Source organism: Curcuma longa, chromosome 8, assembly GCF_044706935.1.
Source record: "Curcuma longa cultivar G26 ecotype Majalengka, Jawa Barat chromosome 8, ITB_CL_G26_1.1, whole genome shotgun sequence".
Lineage (NCBI taxonomy): Eukaryota > Viridiplantae > Streptophyta > Magnoliopsida > Zingiberales > Zingiberaceae > Curcuma > Curcuma longa.
Genome location: NC_133868.1, coordinates 10,707,481 through 10,718,742, shown reverse-complemented (window position 1 = coordinate 10,718,742; position 11,262 = coordinate 10,707,481). Strand labels below are relative to the sequence as shown.

Sequence of the window (11,262 nt, the reverse complement as noted above, 5' to 3'; positions counted from 1 at the left end):
GAATCAGAATAAATTCTCACTTACATTCCTAGTGCAGATGCATAATTAGTAATTGTTAGGTAACAACAACCCTTCTTTTCCCCTACCTTGCGTTATCTTCATAGAATCTCTCGTGGTGAAAGAGATTAATTGGAAAATGACTCAATTTTCAGGTTACAGTTGTTTAAGTTTTGCAATGCTAGCAAATGATATAGTTTATGATCGAGGAATCAAATCTAACTACGACATTTGAGATATAGATCTTATCAGGTTAAATATTGGATCCGCATCATGTGATTATTTTTTTTAATTTAATATTATTATTATTATAAATACATTTTTTCTATATTCTAATTTAGATTTTTTATTATTTATATACAAATAGAGACGCACGTATATTCAAAAGTCAACTACTGGTCAAAATTTGAGTTGACTTTGGAATCTAATTGAGCTCGAGTGCATGCACGAGCAACTAGACTACTAGCTGTTTAAAACAGAGGCAGTGTGAGCACTCACACTAGGCCGACAGGGTCCCAGCCGACTCAGCTTCTCCTGCGGGACCCATCTTGGTCAACGCACCATTCTCCTTTGTCAAGGTCGAGCGGGCCCCAGCAACACCGCGCCCTTTTCGACCTCCATTAAAAGCCGCAGCCAAGCTCCTCCTCCCTCACACTACCCACGGCTCAACTCCACGAGCGCCACCACCGCCAAACTCCGCTATGTTCCTGTCCTTCTCCTCGTCCTCCTACGACCACGACGGCAGCGTCCACCACCCCTTCGGCTCGCTGGGCGCGCCTCCAGAGCTCTACCACGAGGCCACTGGCGGCCTCCTCCCCTTCCCCTCCTCCTCCTTCCCACCGGCTGAGTACTACGACCTCCACCGCAGCAGCAGCTCACAGTCGCTTCCCCTCCACCACTACGCTCCGGATCCACCCGTCCATCACTACCCGCCTCCGCCGCCGCACTACTCCTCCCCGCCGTCATCCTCCGGCGACTATCTCGACTTCCACGCCGCCCCCGTCAGGCGGGTGCTCAGCACCGGCGACCTCCAGGTCAGCAAGTCCCCACCTTTCCTGCTGAAAATTCAATTTAGGATGGTTTCCTACGATCAAGTTCCGATATTTGTCCGCGAATTTCGATGGCAGAGGACGCACGGTTTGGTGGAGAACTACGGCCAAGAAGGCGGCGCCGCTCCGGGGAGAGTCGGCAGATACAGTGCCGAGGAGAGGAAGGAAAGGATCGAACGGTACCGGAGCAAGCGCAACCAAAGGAACTTCCACAAGAAGATCACCGTACGTACATATCAACATTCCTCCCTCGATCGATCTCATTCCCCCTCTTTAATCCTAAATCGTATCCATTTGGCACAAATCCAGTACGCGTGCCGGAAGACGCTCGCCGACAGCCGGCCGCGCGTGCGGGGCCGCTTCGCCAGGAACGGCGAGACGGAGGCGGAGATGGAGGCGGCCAACAGCTACATCAGCTCTGGCATAAACCAGAGCTTCGGAGTTTGCGACGGCGGCAATGTCGTCGGCGGCGAGTGGTGGAGCCAGATGCGGGCTGCGCTGGCGACGGACGACGAGGAGGAGCTGTACTACGACGGCGACGTCCTCGTGAGCTTCGCCGACGACGACGTCTTCGCCATGAACATTCTCTCCTAATTAACGGGAAGCGATGAGATCATCGAGCACCGGAAGCAGTAGTTGGAGTAGCAGTTGATTGTTTAGTAGATTTCCCGCTGAGATTAATCTTAAATTAAACGACAAGAGGGCCATCAGTTGCTTTGCTCTCTGCTCTCTCACTGTTCTTGAGCAGTGCTTGTCTTCTTCACAGGTTTTTCTCCTAGTAAAATTTAAGTTGCTGTGTCAATGCATTTGACCTTCTTGTTATTTTGACTTTAACAAAAAAGTCAAATCTGTAATGATTAGTGCCAATTTAGACGATGAGAGTCAATTTCTTTCTGGTTAGTGTTTTTAAAACTGAAAATCTTCTCATGTCTCACATATTTTATACCTAATTCAAATGATCATTTTGATACTTTCTCACAATTAAGAAAATAGAACCTCATGAGTGATTTGATAACAATTGATCTAAAAGGGTAATAAGAGCATACTTTAAACTACCATTTTAAAATAAATAAATTATCGAAATGAATATCAAATTTGTTCACGGGCATACGATTCATTTTTTATAGCCATTGCAAAGACCCTGAGTAAAAAGATTAATATATTCTATCAGAAATAATACTTTGAGTTTTGGTATTAAATATTTTATAGTTGAGTTTTTTTATTTATAAAATTAGAACAAAATTTTAAATTATTATGTAATATATATAATACATGCATGATATTTTAATTAAATTATATCTTTATATAATGGTAAAAATAAGATAAATTTGTTAACTTAATTAATGGCTCATGTAATTTCTTTTTTGAGTTTTAAATTCCTTTTACTAATGCTTGGCATTCCTCGAATAACACTTGCCCCTTTCCACATTCTTCTTACAATTATATAGCAGTGGTCAATATCTCATATTTAATTTTTACAAGTAATATTTTTATATTTTACTTATGAATTAGGAACTATAAAAAATTTAAAATCCATCTTTTATAAATTTACAACTTAGTTGAGTATACTATCTTTGTTAGGACCTTACAAACTAGAGGGGTGATGGTGAGAAGTGAGGGGAGAGAATGAATAGCTTTGATGGCTTATCTATTGAATGTGGAGCGGAAATTTTGAAGCTAAGCTAATAAAATAAAACACAATGCTAACAAGTTTATTTTACTCTTCCCCTTAACTGCTTGAAGATTGCTGAGAATGAGAAAATGAGAACTTTTGAGCTTGAGTTGGAAAAATTACTATTCCATTTGCTGAAGAAATCCTTTTTAAATATACTTGAATCGGGCTATTTCTGTACCTTTTTACCGCCATCAATCAATTGCTATCAGTTACTAATCAATTACTGACCATTGACTATCCGTTCAATGATCACTTACTCTATATTGACGGTTGAGATCATCCTGAAATTTGAATATCAATCGATTGCTTGGACTCACCAATCGATTGATAGCATGCAATTGAACTGATAGATCGATTTAGAAGCCTTATGTTCACTTGATACTGTCCACCAATCGAGTGTTGCATCTGAGCAATCGATTGTTTGACAACAGTCGAATTGCCCAATTGATGTGTAGGCATTCTATTCACTCTAAATTGAGTAGTAATTAATTGTCGTAATCAATCGATTGTTGAGGTTTTTGAGCAAATCCCAAGTTTGGAGTTTAGCTCAGCAATTGATTAATTTAGATCACCAATCGATTGATGTAGTAAAACCTTGATTCAAGATTTAGCTCATCAATCGATTGCTTTGTCCCAGCAATCAATTGATGAACCCTAATTCAGGGTATTCACTCTTAACTCCTCAAACATAAATCCCTTTCAAGTTTACGATATATCAATCAATTGTTAGATTCTACCAATCGACTGATACACTAATTTTAACCAATCTAATGGCTGAATTTTGTCTAAACATTTCTACCCTCGTTTCTCAAGTGTCTCATGTAAAGTGAATCTCCTATTCCTTGGACTTTTATGCTTGAAGCTTCCTCGTTTTTGGGTTTTCATCTACCCTTGCATCCGATCGATCCCTTGATATGCTTGGGTTTTCATCTTTTACTAAAAATTCGATCCTTGATCTTTGATGCAAGGGCAATGGATGACGTGGTTTCTTTCCGGATGGAGGTCAAGAGTCAAACAAAAGTCCCGCGTAGACTTGGCAGTGCTAGTCAAATGGATTAGTGTCAATCTTTATCTTTTGTGGATTCATGAACAAGCTGCGAATATTCTTAAAACACATGATAACATAAGAATAAAAGAGCAGTTATGAAGTTATCAGATCTGGTGCCCTTGAATTCCCTTGTTTTGCACGTAATGCCAAAAAGAAACAGAAGGAAGGGACATCCGTCAGATATGATTTCCTTATACACTTACATAATGGTACTGCTCTAGCAAACAGGGAGGACTCTTCCTCTTCTTCCCGAGGCTGGCTGGTTCAACTTTCAAGACTCTTCTTCTTCTTCTTCTTCTACATTTTTTCCTTCCATGGAATACTAACTTGAGCATCGAAGTGGTCTGCCGGGACTCTCCGACACCATTCTCATCTTCTGTTGAAGTGCATTTCAGGCCCTCATCATCTTCTCCCTCAAGCTCCGTCAGGAAATCGAACACGTCGGATCGTTTGTTGACTGGTGGCTTGACCGTCCACGACATTTAGCCGGAACAAAATGGCGTCGTTTATGGGAAAATTGTGCTAAGACATCGTGATGATGAACACTAGAAGAACTACCGACAATCGAGATTCCGTCAGCGAATCGGACAAACAGAACTAGAAACAAGAGTCTTTGGCGAACCGTCGACGAATCTTACTACTTGGCTGACTTCCAACGACAGGAGCTCAAAAAGCTTTGGAACGCCATCTACTTGAGACTTCATTGCATTCAATCCTAGTTTTACTATTTTACGTCTCTCTCCTGCTTATTTCGTCACTCATTTTATGAGCGTTCTTTTACAAGGAAATAAGATCTACACCGCCCTCTTAGCCCCTCGTTAACAGCTCTGCCTTACGACAGACTTGGATTCCTAGCTCCATGCTATCGACTTTGCCTCTCAACAGGCCCAACTCTCTCAGCCCTCTTAGTCCCTTGCTAACGGCTCCGTCTTACGACAGGCTTGGATTCCTAGCTCCGTGCTAGCGATTTTGCTCTCAGCCCCTCGCTAACGGCTTCACCTTACGACAGACTTGGATTCCTAGCTTCGTGCTAGCGACTCTACCTCCTGACAAGCTCGACAGCCCCTCTCTAACGGCTTTGCCTTACGACAAACTTAGATTCTTAGTTTCGTGCTAGCGGCTCGGCCTCTCGACAGACCCAACTCTCTCAACATCTCTCTCGGCTCCACTAATTGAGGGCTTAACGTTCTGATTTATAGTCTCGAGCTGACACATCTGACTGACTTAGTACCTCAGTAGCTCAATAACTCAGCGGTTCAGTAATTCATCATTTCAGCAGATCAGTAGCTCAACAGCTCGGTAGCTCAACAACTCAACAGCTTAGTAGCTCAGCGGTTCAATAATTCAGTATCTCAGCCACCTTGTCTTTGTCATCTCATCTCGGCCATCTCGCCTCAACCACCTCGTCTCAGTCATCTCGTCTCGGCCACCTCGTCTTGGCCAACTTATCTCGGCCACCTTGTCTTGGCCATCTTATCTCGGTCATCTTGTCTGGGCCACCTCGTCTCGGCCACTCTGCACACTCGGCCATCTTGTCTCGGCCACCTCATCTCAGTCATCTCATCTCGGACACCTCGTCTCGGCCATCTCATCTTGGTCATCTCGTCTCGATCATCTCATCTCGGTCATCTCCTCTCAGCCACTCTACACACTCGGCCACCTCGTCTCGGCTATCTTCTCTCGGCCACTCAGCACATTCGACCATCTCCTCTTGGCCACTTTGCACACTCGGCCATCTCGTCTCAGCCACCTCATCTTGGCTATCTCATCACGATCATTTTGTCTCGGCCACCTCGTCCCGGCCATCTCCTCTCGGCCACTCTGCACACTCGGCCATCTCGTCTCGGCCACCTCATCTCGTAGCTGTTGGCGATCTGGATCTCCGTCCTATGATCCGGACTCTATCCGCTCCGAGAAGCATAGAATCCCACAGGACAAAAATTTATCCCGCCTAGGATCAATTGACAAAGTCTATAAAGAAGACTAGATCAATTGATCCTTCAGGATCGCCGATTCCTAAATTACCTTCTACGGTTTCTACTACTAGTTCTAGTACGAAAATAAACTGCGGAAAATAAATCATACCAGAACCTTTAGATGACCTCGGAATCTTCCACTGTATTCCTAGCTTCTTCCTGGACGTTGGGTGGACAACGAACCTCCAGAAATAAAAGATGCAAATTCTCCGGATGAAGAACCTTGGATCGCTTTGCTTCTTCTTCGCAGCAACTTCGCTTCGTCTTGTTTCCTTTCTTGGATCCGGCCACTTTTCTTGGAGAAAGAAGTTCGGCCACCAAAGGAAAGATAGGAAGGAAGTAAGGGAAGAAGATGGAAAAGAAAAGAAGGAAGAAGAGGATGATGGGCGGCGGCACCAAAGAGAAGAGGAGAGGAGTTTCTTTCCGAAAACTTTTCTCTCTTGCCTTGTTCCTTCAATTGCCGCCCCCTCCCTCATCCTTTTATAGTCTTAAACCAAAGACCAAGCCCAAATCTTTCTAAACAAATTTTTCTAGAATTTTTACTTAATTGATTCGATCCAACGGACCTGATCCATTCCTTTGGGCGTGTGGTTCATTGAACCAACTCTGGTTCACCTCGTGAACCGGTTCTTCCTTCCGAAGAGAATTAAAACCGAACCGGATAGATCTTGTCCATCGGAGACGACTTAATCTCATCCAACGGTTCTAATCTATTCTCTTCAATTCTTCTTTATTTATTTCGATCCAATGGATGCAACTTGATCTAATCCCTTGGATACAAGTTGATCTCATCCATTAACTCATCCTACGGTCGAGAACCAATCTCATCCAACGGTCGAGATTAAATCTCATCCGACGGCTGAGAACTAATCTCATCCGTTTGATTGTATCCTTTTGAAGATGTCTTTAGGCTACAGTGGGGACCTCGAGGAGGTATTAGATCTGGCCTTCTGATGGGTTTCGGATCCCGTATTCCACCCAGAATACACACCTACATCCATCAATAACGATCCATTCCACTAGAGGATCATTATTGCACTACCAATCTAATCCCCAAATTACATTTTGGGTTCCTTCTTATTATATTATGCATTGCTCCCCGTGTTTAAGATATCGTATGTCCGTCAATTATCTGAGTTCACTGACAACTCAATAATCGACATCTACGACCTTGAATAGTACCACTCAACTTCATTGTCAGTCGGACCAAGTCCACTTGCAAGATTTTGACTTGACAATCCTTATGAGCTATCCAAGGGGACATCATCAACCCTACTGGGACACGGATTCCTTTTGTAATTAATGGCACACCGTATAGATAGCAACATCACCCAACTTACCGGGAATAATTGATCTGACGCAAAGATCTCACCCTTTGGTAAATCAAAGCAATAATTACTACCTATAGGTGCCCATTTATTACATCGGGATTAAGAGTGCATAATTCCTAATAACAGAGGTCTTGTTCAATTTGTGAGTCAGAGTAAATTGAACTACCTCAATGGTCCTACTCAATACACACAAAGTGTACTAGTGTAATTCTACAGTCAAGACAGACAGTAACCGAATTACACTACAACCGTTCCCGATGGGTTGTCCAACACCATCTTGGTTGTGAGCCTTAGTTTATAATTCACAGGGAACTGATAATCATGGTCTTCTGTGTCTCACAGACACCAAGTTATCTACAGTGTAAACTAAATGGACTTTATTGCAAATTTACCTATTGCAATCATTTGACCAAATCATGATTTCTTATTTCAAAATGTTTATTACAAAAGACAAGTCTTTTCAGTATACATCCTAACAATATAATGTCTCATTCTTGTCAATGTATTCTTAAGACAACCATCCTTCTAAATTTTTAAAAACAATATCAAGGAAAAATATATAAAATTAAAATAATTGATATATATATATTTAAAATAACTATTATTAACTATGTGGTGTATATTTAATTTAAGGGCTCTCATGGTCTTAGATTCTTGTCATCACTCTCTTAGGTAGAGAGACATGCAAATAAACTACTCAATCAGTCTAGTTGACATATCCTAACTCCTAAAATTTTCACCATGACACTCAAAGTCTTGGTGCACCAAATTAATATTAATCTATTAAAATGGCATTGGAGAGTGTTTGTTCAATGGAATAATTAAGTGGAAGGAGACTTTTTTTTTTTTTTTTTTTTGAGTTTTGGAATAATTTCCCTGCCCAATCACAGCTCACGTAATTAATGACATTATTTGATTTTATTTTGAAATATTTAATTTAGTTGAACATTCTATCACACCAAAATCCTCCACCATTATGCAATTTTGTAGACTTCTAATGCAAATAAACCTCAATTTTGTGATTACATTAAATTACATAATTGAAGTTCAAGAACAAAGTTAATTATGTACAAGATCATAAGACACAAGCTACAAATGAATATTTACATGTTCTTGAGATGCACAAAGAAAACAAAATTCTATATTATGGCAAATTCTCTTACATAAATCACCCAAATAAAAAATACATCTATAAAATAAAATTTTAACATAGCATCAAAATTAAGTTTGAATTTTTTTCCCCCTATATATACTTTAATGACTAATACTACTTTTTCTCTTAATTAAAATTTATCTTCTTAGATTGATTGATTGTGCTTGGACTAGATCTCTAAAAGAACCCTAGGATAGTCCACTCATGACCTAATGGGAATGGTTTTCTCAAGTAAATTTATGCCTTCGACCACTTGACACTTCTTTACTAAGTGAAAAAAAACAATTAATAAAAACTTAATTACAAGGAAATGAAAAAGTTAATATAGAAGAAGAAGATTGCAATAATACCTCTCTAAGTTGGGAATATCATCTTTACACAAAGGCTACATGCCCTTAGACGAAGAGATGCCCTTATATATATGAAGAGATGAAGTAATGTGATTCCTTGTCGGCCTTTAGGATAGGGTTACATTAGTTGATTAGAACGCGTGACTACACTTTGTATTCTAATATTTTTTAGGAGAAAAAGGTAATTATTAGGCATATTAAGTAATGACATGATTGGTATATGTTAAATGATTATACTTTGGTGCACATCGTTGTTCCATGATATTTCACTAACACACGATCAACGGAGCTTCTTGTAGTCTCACACTAGCACCGAAATGACACAACTTTTTGACATCTTTGTTGTTAGGGCTACACAATGATGAAGAAGGCAATTCAGTTGAAAGAAAACCTAGTGAGTGTGGAGTGGAGTTCAATGAGCATGAGCATGTGGCATGATTCAAACGATTAATCAATGCAAAATGATCGATGTGAAAAAGCACAAGAGTTTTACTCAATGCTATTCTAGTAAAACCATTTAATTCACTCAATTACCTCTCCAAAACACCAATTCATTTGGGTCCAACTTCAATTAACATATTAATCGACTAAAATATAACACCATCAACTCATAGAGAAAAGAGTAGTGAAGTCACAAAAAATCATGCAAGGCGACTTTCATGACTTCTATGAGTGAAAAAACCACTTGCTAACACCAACTAAGAAAGCTACCCCTTGGATGCTCATATTGACTAGCTAGGAGCAAAAGATTCTTTGACCAACATGCCATCATTAGTTTCCAACTAGTAATTAAAAGCTATATAAATAATCTATGTGTAGCCCTTTGTGCGATCACTTGATTGATTATTTAACTAATTGCTCTTAATTTCCAACATTAATGAGCTTTGAGTTTTTCTTTGTCACTACTCAATGCATCTTGAATGAGTTGGTTTGTTGTAAAGAATAATTAATTAATTAATTAGGACAGCAAATGAGGGTTTAAAAATAATTATTAGTGTTGAGGGCTCTTGTGTTTGAAGGATGGAATCAAGTCATAAAAAGTACATATGATAATGTTGTTGTCATGCAAAGCACTGTATTTTGATAGTACTTGATGTAAAAAGCATTCTTTGTGTATTTAGAATCTTTTCTTTTCTTTTGTAACTTTTTCCAAGAATTCTTCTTCTTTTCCAATCTAGTACATCTTGTTGTTCTTCCTTTTAATTTAACAAAATTCCATGAATTTAAATTATATCATTCAATGGAGGTACAAATATTGTAAATTATAAGAGAATATAAGTTTTGTTTAAAATAATATCTACTAATGATGATTACAAATATGGTTTATCTATCATTAGAAGTATAATGCCAAACTAGATCATCTATAGAAGATCTTGTAGTGGAGATTGTTCAATTTTCATTTGTTTATTGATTTTTAAATATAGATATGAATTCTTATAATTAGTTTTAAAACATGAATTATAGCTTTTATTTTATTAAAACTTAATTTTAGGTGAATTTAGTAAAATTGATTCTTTTTTCTCAGTAAATAAATTTTACGTACCAATCAATTTATTTTTTATGATAAAATTAAATTTTAAAATAAAAATGTAGTAGTTTATAAATTAATATTAGCTTTTGGTTATGTATTTGATGTGCATAAAAGTTAGATCACTGGATCAGCTATTTGGGCTTTTTGTGTGGGATTGGGCTTTGTGTGGGTAATTAATTACACAAAAATATTAAGAATAATTTTTTAAGAAAATAAAATACATCTCAGAAATAATAAGAGAATAATTTTTGCCAAGAATTGAAAGAAATTGATTTTAATATCTTTGAAAAGAGATTAGACTTTTGAAATAATTTTAAAACAGCAAAATTAAATGGATTCGAATTAACTAATTCAGAGTGTAGAATAGAAAGCAATAATTTTGAATCCGGATTAAATGGACTCAAATGAAAAGCCCATTGTCCCTTTTGGCCTTATCGGGTTTGGATCTATTGCTTAGATGATCTAAACTCACGTCCAAACACAAAATAGACCTGTTCGATCCCCTGTTTTTACCCTTTGCATGCATTTGTCGAGATTCTCACATCTAAGATGAAATTCATCATCTCAGTGGTCTCACATAGTCAGTCCCATGATCATCTATAAAGAGGTAAATCGAAAAACTATAGTTGACCACAACAAAGTAGGGTATTGTTTCGGCTTCGTCAAGATTCGATCCTTGTCCATTTCAGTAACTCTACTTCATTGTAATTAACTCAATTATATCCCGAAAATATCTAAATATCTGAATCTTGCTAAAGAGATTTTCAAATCTAACATGATGCAATAAGTTGATTAATTGTTTAATCACGATCAATTATTTGATTCGACCATTCAAAAGAATTTTGGACACCAGAACATAAATAATGACATTTTTTATTATTTATTTATTTTTTATTTATGGTTAAGTTATTTAATTTAATATTTTTCTTTTAAAATTATGAGGATTGAGTTATAATATTAAATATATAAAAAATTTTAAAATAAAAAAATAATTAGTCACAACTTACTGACTTACTATTTGATACTTTTTATCTGACACATCGAGCAATTAAATTTTTTTTATTTTAAAAAACTTTTACACTTAATACTATAATTCAATCTTTATTTCTTATTTTTTTTAAAAAAAAACTCTTAAATGATTTAATCGTAACT

The 11,262-nt window shown here is 38.0% G+C and overlaps 1 protein-coding gene across 1 annotated transcript; it reads left to right on the top strand.

The window, feature by feature from the left end:
• The first annotated feature begins 681 nt into the window (after positions 1 to 681).
• On the top strand, positions 682 to 1,899 carry LOC141834106 (uncharacterized). The gene is made up of 3 exons (XM_074721553.1): positions 682 to 1,031; positions 1,125 to 1,271; positions 1,356 to 1,899. The coding sequence occupies exons 1-3, from the start codon at positions 699 to 701 to the stop codon at positions 1,638 to 1,640; spliced, it is 765 nt and encodes a 254-aa protein (XP_074577654.1). The 5' UTR covers positions 682 to 698; the 3' UTR covers positions 1,641 to 1,899.
• Positions 1,900 to 11,262: the final 9,363 nt, after the last annotated feature.